The 19,366-nt window shown below is 41.7% G+C and overlaps 1 protein-coding gene across 2 annotated transcripts in view; it reads right to left on the reverse strand.

Moving 5' to 3' along the window:
- The window catches only part of csmd2 (CUB and Sushi multiple domains 2), a 225,303-nt gene that overhangs the window by 178,948 nt on the left and 26,989 nt on the right, over positions 1-19,366 (reverse strand). For both annotated transcript variants that reach the window (XM_070983997.1, XM_070983996.1), the window contains exon 3: positions 2,147-2,259. In XM_070983997.1, the coding sequence (XP_070840098.1) occupies positions 2,147-2,259 (113 nt within the window). The remainder of the gene's footprint in view (positions 1-2,146; positions 2,260-19,366) is intronic.

The following is a 19,366-nucleotide window of genomic DNA, read 5'->3' on the forward strand; positions in this document are numbered from 1 at the left end:
AGCCACAGGGTGGAGGTTCATTATCTTTGGCCTTTGTGCCAGGGAGACCCAGTGGGATTTTGGTGGCGCAGAGAAGTCAAAGAACCCATGTGTGCCATGAGGAAATTGCCAAAGACGTTCAAAGGAAGAGGAAAATAGAATCTAACACACCAGAATTAAAAGCAGCAGAAAAGGGACGTGGTTTCACTATGTGAATGCTAAGATTCATGTGTGCTGTGTAATAAAGGCCAACTGTGGGTGGTCCTCCATCCATTTAGCTACAGTGAACTGATGCTGTGCCTCGCAATTCTCCTGTATTTCTCACTCTCCAGTTAACATGCACTCTAACCTACAGGGCAGCACCACATGTCAGCACAGCTGGGCCTCTCTCTTTTCCCATCTGACACGGGTCACTGCAGTTGGTCTCGCCGGTGTCGTGGGAGGTGGGTGACAGGTAATTATGGCTCTGCACTCATTTCCCCTGTTGCTCAACTAGGGTTGCAAAAGGGCTTCTAAATTTCCAGAAAATTTGTGGAAAACTTCCAAGGGAAGTGCGGAAATTTGGGATATTTGGCACGATCTAAATAAATAATAATAATTAAAATTTTATTGTTTAATACTGAACTTATTTGGGGGGAAATACACAAAAATAAAGCAATACTAGGTTGTCCGTCATGTTTCGGTTAAAAGCATGGCCATTTTAATAAATTGTAATTTTTCAGCATCCCATTAAATAGGATTTTAGTAAAATTACAACACTCTGCGTGCACAGTGCATTTTCCCATCACATGTGCAGCCAACACTGTCAAAGGACTACAGGCTTTCAATCAAAACTTGATTATATTTATGGAATGACTAAATTTTATATTTCTATGCCTCTGTGTGACCAACAGTTATGGCAATAGGCATTATGTTTTGGGGTTGTCTGTCAATCTGTACAAACCATTTTCATGAACATAATATCGTGTAAGGCTCATCTTCGTGAACATGATATCTCAAGAATGCCTTGAGAATTTCAGCAACGAAATGTGGCACAAATGTTCACCTGGAATGAAGGATGAACTAATCGAAATTTGGTGGTCAAAGGTCATTTCCCATGGAAGTTTCCACCTTGAAAATTCCTGGAATTTTGCAACCTCATGCTTAACAGGCTTGACATCACTCAAGCAGTCCAAGCGGACCATTTACATTATTCACCTAACTTAATTGGTATATATGAGCCATAGACTGTGCAGTGTGTTCATGTGATAGCATGTAGGACAAAAAAAGAAAGTCATAATTCAAGTTGTAAAAGTGTTCATACTACCAAAATTAACCATTTGCACACTTAAATTACAATAGTTACCTGTGTTTAAAGTTTTCACGAAATATTTGCAGTGAGAGACATCCGAGGTCAGAATCTCCACAAATCAGTTTTGCTTCCACAAGTGAGAAAGAAAGGCACGACGACCCAATTGAGTCCCAGTGGAGTTAACAAACAGTCTCTTTGCTCTTTTGTCTTTGGTTTAATCTAGTCACGCGATGTGGTCTCAGGCCTCCCGTGCTGCTTTATGTTGCTTCATCGAGCCACATCCCCGCAATCACAATATCTCGAAAAGACTGACAAACTCCTGTCAGGTAATTAGCCTAATTAGTCACTCGCTTGTATTTCCTTCCTCTCCCTGGGCTCGCCTTTCCCCCTGCGTGGGTTTGAAGAGTGCCATCGTTAATATCATCCCACCATGGGTCATAAAGCATTGCATGTCACCATGATAAAGGTCCCAGTCCTGGCCTGGGAAGGGAGAGATGATAACCTAGTTGGATGGAATGACTTTAAAATAATCCGTCTCATACAATTAGTTCAGTGCACGCTGCTAATTTTGTACTATAATGTGAGTCACAGAGTGCACCATATTCTCTCATTCTCACTTTGCTTTCTCCTTTTTGTTCAGATATTTGAGAGATTTTGCTAACCAGATCCCACCATATTGAAAATTACTGGCATATATGACTGGCATGAGAGGAATTATGTAAATTGAAGATTTGACTTGAATATGAGTCAAACAGTTACAAATCTCAGAAGTAACTTATGTGGCAATCTTATGCACATTCATGCTGTAGGAAAAAATCAATAAATATGACAGATTTTCCTATGGATCACAAACAAATAACATGGAAATTGTGTTACCTTCATAGACAGCTTTAAATCCCTGTCCGCTGACTGCATAGTCAGACAGTAGCCACAGTGTGAGCCTGGAGCCTGTACTCACAATGGGTGAAGGCAGCTGGAAGCCCGTTAACCTGAGAACAAATGGACAGAAGGACAATAACGGTCAGACAAAAAAAAGATCCAATCAACAGCACAGTTGGTTGCAAGGTCAGGTATGAAGCCCGCTTCCATCAAGCCAGCTGTTCCCTCAGGCATTCAAGGATAACTTTTTGTATAACGAGCCTCTGAATCATCCACAAATTATTAAAACGTCAAGACCTCAACAGGACGAAAAACCTCAACAGATTTCTCTCTATCAGCGAAGAGAGCAACTGCAATTATATATCCCCAGTAAATCAGAAACACAGCAGTAAGTCTGGGAATGAACAAACAGTTGAACAAACAAACATAAAGTTGTCAGACCCTTGAGTCAACAAAGCAGTTCTAATAACCAGCCAGTACTTCTCAGATGCATGATTCAACTGGAACAGAAAATATTTGTAGAAACAGTGTCTACCTGACCATGTCTCAGTCTAAAAGGTATCTTAAGTATAGATTTTCTTTTCATGTTAGATGTCACTTCGAGGCTTGTTTCCCCATGAGTCTAAATCTGAAAACCCTCTTGTTGTTGTGGGCAATTTCATTAACTCTTTTGTCCATTTCCATTATCCACTTAGGGAATTAATATCAGCACTGTTGCTCACCTGAACCTGCATTAATCAAGTATGAAGTATGAAATTGGTCCTAATTTACTCAAAATTATCAGTGACACATATTTTATCCTATTTTTAGATACAGAATCCTTGGGATCAACCTTATCTCGTCTAAGATTTAGGACAACAGCAGGAGAGGGGTTCCCTGCAGCTGAACAACGAGAGGAAAAATATCTTCTCAAAGGTGTAGGAATACGAATGGGGCCTTTTTTGTTTTAAAATAATAATGACCTTCTTCAAAGACACTGATTGGATTCAAACATTTTGTTTCCAAGTTTGTCCTGGATGAAATCGGTCAATCCACAAAACTGTTGCTGCTCTGTAGAAAGTTTTTGCAGCTTCACTTAGAGGAAAACAGGAACATACAGCTACAGCAGCGATCAACACATATTGGTTATTCATGCATGATCTTTGATGTTGCAGCCAAGTGGCCCAGGTGTGCACGATGCTCAGCCCCAGACCGTGACAGCAGACAAAACAGCAAAACATTGCTTGAATTATTGTGGCCAAGGCACATGAACATTTAATAGGACTGAACAGGACACAGTAAATGCAAAAACAAAATGGTATACTGGCTAAACAGTGCACGACATGTCCTTAGATTGAACTCAACTGGTGTAAGCCATTTTAAGAGCAAATAAAATGCAATCCAAGTCATTTCTAGAAGTTTAGATTGGTCATATTTCCTAGTGTGTAGTTTGTCCCTTGTCATACAAGTGACACAATTTGTCTTTCCTGCAACAAAAAGCACAAGAGAGAGATAATATATTTCATGGTTGTGTGTCTAAAACTTTGATGTCATTCATACTCAATATCAAGATGAATTGTCCAACAATAACAAGGGCCACACTTACTTTTCCAATTGTTTTAGTTTTAATACCGGAAGTCATTATTCAAGATTAGTCTGAATACCTTGGCAACATCAGGATTTAATATGACTTCTGGATAGTTCTGCGCAAAAAAAAAAAAAAAAAAGCCTGCTGATTTGACACCGAAAATTACACGGGAGATAAAAGTAAAAACCAAAATTCAACGTAAATGCATGGTTCGGCTTACCTTCATAGAAATGTAGTGATGACTTGTGTTATTTTTATTAGGATAACCGTTTATTTAAACAGTAGACAGCAACTGTTTAGCTCTATAGTACTTTAACACACTGCCTGTTTTCGTTAAGTTAAAAAAACTAATAAAAAACGTTAAAATAACGTTATCATTATATAGACAGTGACATGTCACCGCAGATTTTAACCAGCTGTTGCCACCTCGTTAGCGAATTTACAAACATTTCGGCAAAATAAAATTCACCTTGGCTGTGGTCCGGAGGCGTTAATCAACACTTCCGTGTAACGTCACGCTCAGCCAAACGGTTTTCAGCATAGACCACAGCCTCTCGCGCTCCTTCGCTAACACGCCAAATAACGTTAGCATTTCCTGTGCGGTATCCTACTAGCAAAGTAGCAGTGGGCGCTAATTGAACGTTTAACTACGCGTGTCACCTCCAACATTTAACTTTATCACCTGTGAAAGGCGCTCCGGGGATTTCGGCTGAGGCGTAGCTTGTCGTTTTAGTCTGTGGCACTACAGCTGGTTCACGGTCCAAGGTCAAAAGTGACAGCTGTCAACTCTCATTTAGGATGGTTAGCTAGCTGTAGCCACTGTCACGTGACTCATCTTGGTCCAGCACTTTGATTTTTGACAGTAATGACTGAAGCTACCCTGGATCAGTTGTTAATCAGGGATGGTCATCGATAAGGGTTTGCTGTCCTCTGGTTGCACAAGCTGAAGTGCATGAAGGGAATTTGAACTGACACATAGACTACAGTTGATGTTATTAAAATAAAGAAAAATCTATATCCTCTATTACTATATGTGCCAGTATGAAACTTTCAAAATGATTTGTCTCAGTTACATACAGCCCTAATTAAAATGATTTAAAAACACACACTAAATACAGTGCTTTTTGATTGCCTTATCATTCTAGAATAACCCAGTCATATTATTGTCACGTCATCCTGATTTTCAGAGGCAATAGCAAACAGAGTCACTATGTTTGGAGATGTTTAATAAAGTACTGTAATGAGTAGTGTGGCAAATAAAACCTCCAAGGGACTAATAACCAATGTACTAAAATGTTGCTGGAAACAAGTAATATAGTTTTGAGTAATGAGCCTTGTCTTATTAGGACCAGATTTCAGCAGCAGCTCCACCAGGTTCAGCTAATCCATTTAACATGTTTGCCACCCACATACTGGCAGTACTCACATACACACACACATACTAATTAAAAAACAGGTGTTCATTTGCCAGACACCACAGGTTGATTCATCTATGCATAGACACGAATGTGTGTGGACGCTATAGATCCTTGATTTACAGATTCTAATAAAGCACAATGTTGTTCACCTCACTTTGCTCATCCTTAAAATTTCCCTTCCCAAGTGCCACTTTCATTTTCATTTTGTCTTCCCACATGCACTCCCTTACTGCATGCGTATCCCGCTATTTACAATCTATTACATCCTGTCCCTTTATCTCCCAGTTTTGTCAGAGGCTTCAGTGTTTCACTTAATCCTTAAGTACCGCATTGGAGGTGGGAAAAAATTGCGAAACACCAGAGCGGGAAAGATGAATTGGACCAAAAAGGGAAGAGGACTTTAATATATGCATGATTTCACTCCCCTCTAAGAGATTGTCACGGTAGGATATCAGCTAAACGATGGGACACATGTTCATGCAAATAGCCCCTTCGCTGACCGCAAATTGAGCTGGAAGGCAGCCATCTTGGTTCAGCAGCGCACTGCAGGGAAGAGGCGGTTGATAGAGGGTATGATGGTTGAAAGGGCAACGGGGGGGGGTTCTACAAACTGGGAGGGATTCTTGACGCATCCAAATTGTGATCATCTGGCATAAGCCAGATACGGCCCTGAATCATTTTTCCAGGCTAAGAGAAAACAAAATGGATACCGGCAGGAAAACACACAGAAACTGGCTTCACATGCGAGGGGAGATTAAATATTGTAATGTGATATGGGCTGTGGCAATCTGAGGCGTGCAGCCGGTGTTGTGAAAAAGCCAGCTGGGGGATTGCCTGTTATCGAGGAAAAGATGCGAGATATGATTGCAACTGAGCGATACAAAAGAATGGATTTGCAGCGCAGGTGTCTCAAGTGAGTGGTAAATTGATGGAGGGAGGATGAAAGAGTGTGAGGGACAGAAGAAGCGAGAAAGGGAGATAGAGAAGATAAGGCAACTAGCACAGTTATGGGAAATCATTGACTGTTTTCTACTGTATGGAAAGCTAAGTAATCTCAAAAATGAGGGCCTCTGAGAAGAAGAGGTGTGCACGGCTGCATCCACACTGAGCAGTATATGCCGTATGTGTGTGCATAAGCGCATGCGCATGTGCGTGGAGAGAGTCGAGGTCTATTAAGAGGGCTTTCCACCTGACTGGCCTCAGCATCTTCTCAATGAAGAACCTCTGCTTCCAATTATCCCACCACTACCCATGGGAACAAGAGAGGGAGAGACAGATAGCAAGGGAGACAGCATATATGCACAGAAAGATGGCTGTATAGGAGAGAAGAGGAGATATTGTAATGAGGAGATGGCACCATTGGAGAGAAGCTTGAGGGAGGGCAGAATATGAAAAGTAGGGAGGCGAGAGAAACATCATCAGTACGTGGGAATGGAAAAACTCCAACTATGAGCTTGAGTTGAGTGAGGATGAGTCAGTGAGAAACTCCTTCATTAGGCTCTACAGCTATTCAGGGACTCGTGCTCACACATTCACGCAAATGCACACGTGCAGGTTTATTCATTTGAACATTTTTGCGCGTGTGTGTGTGTTTGTGATTTACCCCCAAATACACTATATGCCTGTTTACAGCTGCAAACAGACAGAGACTAAATCAGGTCATTCGTCCTTTAATCTCATTCATTCAGCCAATGTGTGTGTATGTGTGTGTGTGTGTGTGTGTGTGTGTGTTGTGTTCTCAGGGTGGAAGGTAAGCACAGTGCTGATACAGCTGATTTTCCCCCAGAAGGAGGGAAAACGAAGGGGGGGTGAGAAAAATAGATACAGCAGCAAGATTTTGATGGCTGAGTAGAGGGGAGACATTAGCCAATAAATGATGGGTGGTAAGAGAGAGACAGGAGAGAGGGAGATGAAGTGCAGAGCGAAGAAGACCTATGTGTGTATTTTCATGTGTATTTGTGTGAGTGTGTACTCTTTCTATATAAGACCCAGTGCAGCTATAACTTGTCAGTGGTCAAGGCCAGGGGCTGATGCTTCCGTTGTGCTCTGTAAGCTCTAACTCTCCACTGACTGCCTATCACACTAACAGCAATGCTGAAAACTAGTGCCCCAGACACTGCAACACACACACACACACACACACACACACACACACACACACACACAAATCAACGGTTCCAGTTCCTGCTCCTCCTTATGTATTTAGCAAAAGGCAAATATACTTCCATTGCTGATTTAGACTCCTTTTCTTGTTGAAACACATTTAAAAATGCACCATAGGATTCAAACTGTTGCCGTTCAGTGTGTGTGTGTGTGTGTGTGTGTGTGTGTGTGTGTGTGTATCTGTGCGCGTATGACTCATCGCTGGTTCTCCTTACAGTGAAATAAGCTGAACATGTTGCCTAGCGGAGGTTAAAATGTCACTCCGTTCCCACACACATGATTTGATTCCTCCAGCTAATAGGAAGACTTTCACAAGTAATTACGCTGTATTTCTATCAGCCTTCTTATCCTTTCTCTTTGGGTAAGCTGTAATGTACCACGTCACTTTGCCCAAGGGCGTGATCTGGCCATGATAGAGTTTTATAGTTAGCCTTCAGCGCTCTCAATTTCAATTTAATTCTTGTTATTTAATGTGAAATCCTGCAAACCAGTTACCAGTAATCATGGTGGTAAGGAGTTTTGCGGGAGATGAAGACGTTGCAACCTCTGACACGTTTAAAACTAATAAAGTGGACTTTGCAATGTGCCACTTCCTTCATTTTCTTGAGGATATGTCAACAAGTTTTGGCTGTTCATTCTACATTGTATTGTCCAGAACGCATGCAGCTCCACAACAAAAGGTGAACATTGCCTGAGGCAGCAACAATTTGTAAATCTCATACGCCGCTTCCCACATCCCATCAATATTTCAAACAAGACTGACATCTTTTTGAATAGAACCGGCTGATTCCTTCCGTCTCCCTCTCGTGAAGGAAAGACGGGCTGTAGCATGTAGTCGCTCGTTAATATTCACTCGTGTGTGACATCACAAGGTATTTGTGCATCGCGGCTGAACGGCGAGGGTGGGGGAGTCTCTCAGATGTCTCTCACGCTGAATGCTGATGGTGAGATAATCAACCACAGTCAGCGCCAGCTGAGAGACAAACCGCAGTGAAGTCATTAACAAACCAGGGTCTCTAGAGAAACAGAGGGAGAGATGGAGATGGAGAGAGGCTGATACAAGGGGAAGAGCGGAGGGGAAGGGAAGGTGAGGGGAGAAAGAAGATAGGAGTGGGAGGAGAAAGGAAGACATGGGAGGAGATCTGAACAGATGAAATACTCCAGAGTCAATAGGAACAGCTAAATAGAAGTGTGTGTGTGTGTGTGTGTGTGTGTGTGTGTGTGTGTGTGTGTGTGTGTGTGTGTGTGTGTGTGTGTGTGTGCGTGCGTGCGTGTGTGTGTGCGTGTGCGTGTGCGTGTGCGTGTTTGGCGGAGGGGACAGACAAAATGTGAAAGCTTAAACAGCGAAATAATGGAACATGAACTCCTGAGAAGAGAGACTAATAAGGGTGGGAGAGAAAACCAACGTAACGATGAAAACAAGTGAATAATTTACAGCGTGAGAACAGTGATAGAATGCCTTACTCATCAGCTGTGTTCATTTTTGGGCCATAAAAAGACACGGGTGGCAACACAGGACTGATTAGTTGTCATTTGCTGTGCAGAATCGCTGTAGTCATCGCCTGCTAAATTAAAGGATGCGTGCGTGGAGGAGTTTTGGAGCACTTTGCCGATGGCTTTACCAGAGATAAATGCTCCATCGTCTTAAATTATATCTGTTTCTTAAATCTAATTACACCTAAGGGTAGGAGTAAGTATGCATTTAGAACTTATACACACAACTTTACTTCCCCTGGAGTGTCTGCCGGTCAGTGAGTGAGTGATGTGACTGGTTTATCTTGTGGTTTATCTCTCGCTATCTGTACTCCATTAACAGTGTATTACATTGCTTGATGCTATCTGCATTTGTTCAATGCCACAGATACCTGTGAGGCAACACAAAGAGAGGGCTTCACTATCCCTCTTGTTTAATATTACATACAGACTATTCATTCCATAATGCATGGTCCATGCATAATGCTTGCATAGCTATTGAAGTACATGTATGCTTTTATGGACATGATATATGTCTTCAAAACTGCATATTTGAAAGCCTCAGTATAAAATCTGCAAATGAGGGTCTGACAGTAGAGGTAAGGAGGTAAAACAGATCGGTATTCTTTGTTCATTTGTCCCCCCTTTGTAGAGACATAAGTCAATTAAACTTACAGCAAACAAATCAAGGCTGGCAAACAGAACAAGGTGACGTTCACACGTCCACTGTGTTTTCTCCTGCTCTGCACAAATCGCTTTGCAATAATCCTCAGGCAGAAAACAATTAGGGATAAAATAAAACTAATTCCATGTCGCGCCACTCTCGCCCTTAGGAAAGTGACAAAGCTAAGTGGTGGCCATGAGAAATGTTGTTGTTTACTTGCCCGTACCTTTGTGCGGGTCTCTCTCTCTCTCTGTGCGTGTGTGTGTTTATGTGTGTGTGTGAGCAATTATGACACACAAGGATGTGGTAAATGATCAAGGGGAGAAAAAGGACAGACGTTAGAGACCCAATTGAAAGCAAATTGGAAACAAGGTGAAAGAAATCTTGCAGGAGTGGCTGCAACCAACCAGGCATACTGCATTTTAGACATTCAGTCATGCATATGTGTTGTATTAAAAGGTGTTATTATACATAAACTATGTCTATTATTTACATCTGTTTTCTTAGAAATATTTAATGTATAAAGGTCAGAGGGTTGCTCGGTAACAGCTTCTAATGTGCTGCACAAATGAATAATGATCATTATTTTATGACTATCAGCAGTTGTAATATTAATGGTAGTTGGCGTTTCATTTCCATATGGAGATAATACGAGCAGCAGTAGTAGTGTAGTGTGAAGGTCCAGTCATGCCTAAATAATCAGGCTGTATAACACATACTGAAAAGATCAAATAATGTGCTGATGAGTCAGAGTTAGGGGCAACAGCCTGACAAGCATCAAGATATTGACAACAGACAGCAGTGGTGCAAGAATGCAGCATGAAGGAAACAGAAGTGAAACAACAAACAAACATGAAACACTGGATATATGGATGTAACAAACACCTGCATAATGAGGTAACTGAGTGCAATGTTGCTCTTCCCAGAGTCTCTCAGATTAAAATATGTTATTTAACCCAACTTTAACTTTTCCTTCTCAGCTGTATCTCCTCTCGTATGCAACACCCCCGTCCACATACACTTTTGCTGACATTTTTTCCTTTTTGTTTGAGCTGTGGGTAGCCCGCTGGGAAGCGCACCCCACCAGACCTGTTTGAACCACTGAGTAAATATGAGATGTGGGCAGTGATTCAAAGGTCCAGGACCATAGGCTAATTTTTAGCGGTTAGCTCCAATAAATGAAAATCTCAATGCTCCAGCATACAATGCTGTTTTGACACTAGCGGGCTGTTTCTTGTTTCAACGTCACAATCTACTCTAAAAGCATATTAATGCCTATCGCTTTGGAATGAGATGCCATATTCACATACTTTAAGTCAGTGTTTAAGGCTTTGATTATTCATATAATGACTGTGTGGACAGGAGCGTGTTTGCACATATGTGCTTTGATGCACCTGCACAACAAGGCTTTAAGTCAAAGCCGAGGTTTCTCCCAAAGCGGTAGCATGAAGCTCTGAATCTACATTTAAAATGGAATCATTTGTGCGGCTATCTCTCTCTCTCTCGCTGTGATCTTCAGCTTCTCCCTCGCTCCGCAGAGGGTTGCCACTAATGAACTTCAAAACAAGGTTGGGCAGAAGATCTGATTAGCTAGCAGGGCTAACAGGGACAGGGTGACCGATGGAGTGCCCAACCAATACTATTTACTCTCTACCCGTCGCTCTTCTTTCATTCCTTTGGCAATGATGATCAAAGACCAGCAGAGGCAAGCAGACTGCAAGGGAAAGGGACAGAAGGAAGAGGAGAGGGGGCAGTGGGGTGTTTGTGTTGCTGTTAGTACAGCACTGGTACTGATCTAGAGTCCGCTACAGGCTCTCAGAAAGACTGATTTAATCATATGCCATTCGATTTGTCTCTGTATAAAGTCAATGGTTTGTCGTTTAGCCCCTCTCTGCCTGTAGATCTCAACATTAATTTGCCTTATCTCTTATGTCTTTCAGTATGGAAACAGGATTTGTCTGCTCTACTTCAGTCCTCTCTATAGATTGATTCCCATCCTTTATGATGAAATCAAGGACAGAGTGTGGACGTTAACTTTTGCCTTTTCAACAACTAAATAAGCAGAAGTGCAACTGGTCACATGCAACAAGTGTCTAATTACATGCCGAGCAAATCCTTTTGACACAGCGTGCCGTGTGTGTTCATATACGTGTGTGTGTGCGTGCTTGTGCACGGAAAGCGTGCTTATCCATTATCACATTTCGCAAGGTGTTTGGATAACTAATTAGACTGCTATGCTCTGTGTCTCCCAGGGATGAAGAAGAAAAAACAAAGGGAAAGGGTGAAATCAAGGAAGAAAAACTTGACTGCAGCAACACAGAGGAAAAAGCAGCAGAATCTACACAGAATGGAAAAATATGCCGGGGATTTGCCTAAGCCAAGAAACAAATGGTGCACAAGGAGAATGTCTGTGCTTCACAGTCCCATAGATTACAGCTGAAGGGAATGTGTTTCTTCTGTTTTTGGGTGTGTGGTTAGGGGGGAAATACCAAAGGGTCCATGCCACCATATTGTTCTGTTGGCTCTTTCTCTTTTTGTTTTTTTGGTTCTCTCTGCAGCGACAGTCCATGGCACCACAAAAAGCCAAATGTTTTTCAAAAATGGTACTTTGAGACCAGTCCGAGAAATTATCAATGACACAAGAGCCAGCATCAGTCCAAATGTTAATTCACATTTTGGTAAGAAGCTTGAACTTTCTGTCCAATCAGCACAACTCTTTTTTCCCTGGGTTCCTTAGGTCAAGACAAATCCATCCTCATCAACACTGGCAAACAATGTGGCCACCGTTTTGAGTTTTGGCAAAAATGCAGGTATATAAGATATCAGACGTGCCTTTGGGAAGCTTCTAGTGTGAATGTATGAGCCAACACATAGCTCAAATCTCTGAAAACTGTGGTTGAAGTGGTTAAAAAAAACAATGATGAATTATTGACATTTGTGTGTGTCCCATTCATCGCAATTTGAATAGAGCATTCACACTTGACATTTTAATGTAGATTGGCAGGGTTAAACTGCAAAGATGAGCAGAGAATGTTCAAGTACATGCACTGATGATAATGACTGCATTGCTGACACATACCAGACAGCTGAGTATGCTGATTGTCTTACAGTGGCGACTGAGTATCTTAAATATTCCTGCAGATGTGTTAGTGGGTGTATTTCACCCTATTTGCCTGTGACCAATTTGGCAGTGAAGCCACAGACAGGAGGTGGGCTACAGGTACACAATTCTTCCTCCAGTCGTGACTGAAATTGCTCAGCAGGTAGAGAAATCATCATCGTACCTGTGAGCTGTGTGCTCAGCTTGATGTGTTTTTGCTTCTCTCCTGGAATGGCTGCTTGCAGGCACATTTATGTTAAATTTGGAGATTTTTTTATGGAGGCAAACACAATTTGAACCAGCCAAGTCACTATGGTGCACTACATGAGGTTGTATGCAAGAACCCATGCAAAGCAACAAATAAGGTGTATATGTTTCCATTATCAGTCCACCAGATATTAGATAAGCATGCCAGGATGAACAACATGCATGAAAACTAACTGCAGTTTGGAAACAGTAACAAAAATGAAAGGAATATGCCACGCATCCCTGTATGCTGTGGGAGCTGAGAAGCGGAGAGCTATTATCACTGTCATTTTTCAGATGTTTAAGGTTGCAGAGAGGTTTATGAATTTCTGGGAAGTGCTTGAGAGCATGCTTAATGATACAGTATGTGTTCATCACCACTTGTATATGCATGAGAGGCGGCATTATGTACGAACAGCACAAGCACATTGCCTCTGACTTTAGTTTAAAGCTTCGAACGCAGGAGAAAGAAAAAAAGAATAAAAAATGAAGGAAGAAGTAGCTTTTTTCATCAGATAAACCAGTGACTGATGAACTGTAGATTATCAGTGTTTCAGCTGAGAGCAACAGTTAAACCACTTTTTGGCATTCTTATCTACGGAGAGAGCAGCCACAGATCTACAAGAGACTGTTACTCCAAGGACAAGGAAGCTTAATATGTATTTTATAGACTATTCTGCTATGCAAAATCTGAAAAATTGGCTGGAAACAAAGAGCAAGTGGTGAAAAAATCCACGACAAGCCTGCTTCCCAGTCTGCTCTTCCCCCTCCACAATGTTACATCCAGACATGCCGCACATGTTAAAACTGCTGCGCATGCGCTCTCGTGAGTTACACAGTGCCTTAGGTGTTGCAATTTGAAAATTGTGACTGACGTGATTTGCATAAGTTGTCGTGCAAATCAACAGAATGAATTCCCTGCAGTGAGAAAAGCGTAACATCCGCCTCCCACCATCCCTTTGTTCGATAGTGTTTATCAATTTATATCATGAAATTCTTGGCTTTGTTTGAGCTCCTGTCATATTATGTGCCGCTGCTCTCCACATTCAATACTCTAGGAACCTGTCAAGTTCAAAAAATTGCTACAAACATCAAAACAAAATCAAATCAACTTGCGCTGATTAGGTTTCTGCATACAGAACTAATTGGCAAATATGACCTTGCGCTGACAAACTGACTACAGGCATTATCCAAAGATGACCAACTTGAGTCGTATGAAGTTGTTTACAGTTTTAATCATATGACCTGTAGCTCACAACATTTTCAAAATAAGACATCATTAGCTCGATACATCTGATCTGGCCTCAAGTCTCATTTTGGATACATTTCATATGAGCATCTTCATCTGCTGGCATGGGCGGCGAACCTGAGCCTCTGCTCCTGTGCTACCCATAGCCAATCACTTTCAAGCAAAATCAGTCCCCGGTCATCCCCACAACAGTATATCACACCATTTTTGTACATTTGATGAATTTCTTGCACAGACCTGCTGTGATATGATTTGACTTAATCCTGATTTTCCCATTTTAACATCTACACGTAAAATCTCTTTACAGTCAAAAATAATGGGCAAAACATGCAATTATTTAGTTTACAGGTTAAAATGGGAGCCAGACACATGACATGGGCATGATTATACCTCGGTTTTTCATGATCATGTTTCCATCCCCACAGGTTTAAACAGTTTAACAGCCCATGCCCCCCCAAAAATAAATAAGTAAATGAAATCCTGCATTCCTTCAACTAAAATAAGTGTGTGCCACGAGCAAAGAAAGTCTGAAAATGACACATCTTTTTGAAGGGTGCCCTGCACATTTAATCTTTTATCTCGGCAGGAAAACATTTCATTTCATGCTGCTACTGTAGTGTATCCTGTTAAGAACATTGATAGGCCTGGGGATGGGAGATTGTCAATAGCAATACACACAATGAGTGATACTCACGATGCAGGGTATAAATTCACTGCCATCTAGTTGATTATTTCTCTAATCTGGGGTTACAGGGCCTAATAATTCTGCCTCACAGGTGAGCAGATGTCATAAATCTCGACATCGTTTCACTTTTTCCCAGCACGAGATGATGAAAAACAAACTATCACTCTTCCTCCTGTTTTTAGCAGACTGTCGTTAAAGCTGGCGTTGATAAGTGGCAGTCTCTCCATTAACAGCCCAGACTCAAAGGAACCATAAATCCTGCAGTGTCTGCGTGTGTGGTTGTGTCAATGTATCTGCTCGCACATGTCTGGGGGTGTGCACGAAAAGAAAATCTATCTACATATCTACATAGAGTGCATGTGTGTGCACCAATCACGACAAGCACAAACAAATAGAACCATGCTGCCCTGAAGCATATTTCTCTCTCTCTCTCTCTCTCTCTCTCTCTCTCTCTCTCTCTCTCACATACACACACACATACAGTCAAACACTCCTCCTCATTTAGATGTGTCCTCCTTGCATGGATGCCGCACATTGTGTTAGCATAGAAGCACGTGGAGCTCAGCACGAACAGACAAAGAACGTGTGTATGCAAACACACGTTGAACACATGTTCGCCACAGCGTTCACGCACTGGAGTCATTTTCCAAAGTACGCATTGTGAGAGATCGATGGCCAAGGCCTTCGCTGAATAAGAATTATTGCCGTGGCAGGCGTTATGGCAGGAAGTGCCATTGTACGTCACCCACGCTCGCCATGACCCACAGACATTGGCTGTTTACAAGTTTGACTCATACACTGCACTGGTTCACATGAATATGAGACATGAATGCACGCTAACACACCAAATGCTGGAAGAGACAGAAAATTGAATTAACACCAGCCTTGATGACCCATGCTAGCATTCACTACTGTAATATATCATGATCTCTGACAAGTGACTTGACTGTGAGGTGATAAAACAAGAAATGATTGCTGCTCTAAAGCTGAATACAAGTGTTTTAGAATATCAAATAATATCAACCACCATCTCTTTTCATGGAAGCAAAGGAGATATGATTGAAAAATAATGCAGTGGATCAACAGGATAAGAAAAGGCTGTTACAATCTTTTGTTACTAAAAAGTGTAATTTAACTGCAGTTTTATCAAGGAATACTGCAGTAAATAATGTGTGGACACATAAATGATTTTGGTGCACAGCTGCAGCTAACAGTATTTAACATTATTGGTCAGTCAGGTGATTTGTAGTCAATATTTTAATATCAGCAATCGATCAGATGATTATATGCAATGTAAAAGTGTCAGACACACAGAGAGTTAGCACACGAATGATAGTTAGCTCTTTTTCGGCTCATTGTTTTGGTTTTCTGGTCCCACAAAGCTGCCAGTACACTACCTGCCCGGCACCGAACAGTAGACAACCACAGTTACCACCTAGTTGCTGAACACAGTGGGCATTTCTCAGCTAAACAGGCAGATATTTTTCACTGAGGGTTTGGTGTAAGTAAGCCTTTGCTAACATGCTCGCTCACTTAAACGCTGAATATTTCTGTTATGTTCAAAACTTGTTTCTGCTGCCCCCAAGTGGCCAAAACACATCATATACAAAACAAGCAACATGAAAATAAGAATAACAATCCAAAAAAGTCAATTTACATTACAGAGACAATCAGCAAATCCTCACATTTCAGAAGCTGTGACCCGATAAAGTCTGACTTTTCCACTTTTCTAAAACAATAATCAAAACTGTTTGAGAATAACTGACAATCAACTAATCAACAGTCATCTCAGTCCTACTTCTGCGTCTGCGCTTTGTTGCCTAAAGGATCAACTGTCAGGAAATCTTCCCAACTTTACAGTCTGCTTTCACGGTCTGTTTTTAGATAGGAGATTCATGCATTCATCAAATGAACACTTTGAACTACATGCAGAAGTGATATGAAAGCATTGTAGCATATTTCTTCCCTCTCATGCATATACTCTACAAGCACTTGTGCTCTCAAGCTCTTGCCAGAAAGCGGAAATGTCTCTGAAACCCTATGCATCCGAAAAATGACAGGGCAAACAGTTTTCCAGCCTACTGCTATTTACTCTGTGCTTAAAAGTGTGTGAGTGTGTGTTTGTGAGTGTGGTGTTCATTTTATCTGTATTCCAATAAACCTTGATTTTGTTGACATTGAATCAGCTTGCTGGGCTGGGCTGCACACGAGCCGCCCCGATCCCCCTCTGTAAGCATAGTCTGAGTGCGCGCACGCACACACACACACACACACACACATACTCTGCCTCTCTCCTCTACACTCACACACACACAAACCCATATTGTGACACCCGAACCTCACAGCACTGAGGGCTGACTTTAGTGTTAATGCCACTCCTAGCACCATGCACTAGTGCTCCTTATTTAGGTCCTATCGAGCCCGCAGGCTGAAAATCTGTCCCTTCCACGCCTCCTCCTCTCTCTCTCATTTTCCCGCCTCCGCCAGACTGCCAGGCCTTAAGTCCCTCCGTTCCATCACTCCATCACTGAGAAGGCGGTGTGTGGAGAGAGATGCCTTCACACTCCCCAATAGATTTTCCCTCCGCTGAAATGTACGCAGCGCTCCCCACTTGGCAGTTACAAGGTGAAATGTGACACAAAAGTGAAAAAAAGATTGCTCTTTACAAGTAAGAAATGTGCGCTGTCGTACGGAGTGACAGTGAGTGAGCTGGCAGAGGTTCAGCGTCTTGCTTGAGGTCAACTTGGCTGCTGCTTTAGTCATGGGAGGGTCTCTGTGGCTACTGTGCTGCAAAAACACAGGCTCTGTTTAACCCATGACGCCAGAGGTACTGGGGTCCAGTGGGAGGTTCCATAAAGTTCATGATACTGCAGATAAATGACCAGAAAATCATTAAACTTGTCATTTTATTTGAATGTAATCAGCTGTTGCAAAAACTACTTCAGATGGGGATTTTAATGGTTAAACTGAGGAACATTTAAGACAACAGTATGGATTTACAACTACCATTCATGCCTGCTTTACTACTTCACCTTTTTGAGGGTGATGCCACAATTTTCTTCCTTCTAGGCAGCCACCAATTTCCATACATTTTAGTGTGTTCAAATCAACTTGCAGAAACTCTGCCATCGCAGCAACACTCTCATTTTCACTATTTTTGTGTGGTGATGCAGTTGGACCACTCTGGAAACTGTCTAATCTACTGGTTACTCATTACAGAGTTAAGGGTGAGATGCTGTGAAGCGTCCTGTTCATAAGCTGTGTTGTTATTAAAGCATAGCCTGTCGACGCACAATAAGCATTAACAAAGGATAATGTGAATCTCAAGGTCTCTCGCATTAAAAAAGGTTGTGGTAAGTAACACCTCCAAGAAAAAGCGTTCAGCATGAAGAATTCTGTTTGTTGTACTACCAAAACAGTTGTTAAACAATAAAAAAGGAATTGATTAGAGGACATTGGTTTCATGTTGTTGTGTTAGGTAAGTACAAAGCTTTTAGCCTAAAAATGTCACCAAGCAATACTTAAAATAAAATGCAGATTTTAGCACCTTTATTCAATCTCTACACAAACAGGAATGTGAATACTGAGATGAGTGGTTTCAGTGACAGTTATGTGGCGTTTCCTGATGAACAATCGCCATTCCTTCAAGTATCTGCAGTTAATGGCCATGCCTGACCAATGCTATGTTACTTTACAATCTGCTGTGCATCTCTGTCTGAATGACAGTAAAGTTCATGCCATAATCAGACTCTAGAGTGTGTGTTTGATCTGCCAGCTGTGGCTCTTAGAATCTGAACTGAACTGCAAAACAGAAAAAAAAAGAATGTTAACATGCAAATAGGTGGATAGGATCAATTTTTACACGGACGTTTGAAGCACTTCACCTTGAGGTTATATTTGCTGCACTTCAGTCTCTCCCTGTGTGAGGTAATTGATAGCTTCCACAACACTCCGGGCGCAAGATGCACTTAACCACTTAATCACTCCACCATCTCTGGAAATGAATGCTCTGCTTAATTAACAGTTATCAAATACTGACAGGTTGGGCTTGCAATTTGCAACACATATTAAACATATTGCTCACATATGTGTGAGCAAGATGTGTGATATGCATTCCACATGTCCTTTTTTCCATTTCAAACAACTGAAACGTCTATCAAATTTTCTCCGTGCTTCCTAGGTGTCAGCTGGGATCAGCAGTTTAATGGAGTGCTGCTGCAACAGACTGACTCATATATGCATTTCCTGAGGAGTGACTGTGACTCATAAAGCAACTGCTGCAGGAGTGCACACACACAGGCATGCATATATACTTAAGAACACAAACACATATGCTGCTTATAGCTGAGCTGATTTGTAAGCCAGCATTCCCCTGATAACAATTTTCTCGCCTTTGTGTGACAGCAATGAATAAATTAATGACTAAATAAACAAATCTAAAGAAAAGTGCTTTGAAAAGGGAATCAAAGGTGATCATTTGAACATGAAATGAGTCACAACATTCATTTTTGATGACTGTTTGAGATTAAAGGAAACATTCCACGCTCTGCAACCTATAGCGGGGTATACATGAAAGAACTGATCAAATTCAGCGAACGCAGCATGCGGGCCACAAAATGGAGAACAGGCAGAAGAGATAAGACATTAAAAAA

Source organism: Chaetodon trifascialis, chromosome 17, assembly GCF_039877785.1.
Source record: "Chaetodon trifascialis isolate fChaTrf1 chromosome 17, fChaTrf1.hap1, whole genome shotgun sequence".
NCBI lineage: Eukaryota > Metazoa > Chordata > Actinopteri > Chaetodontiformes > Chaetodontidae > Chaetodon > Chaetodon trifascialis.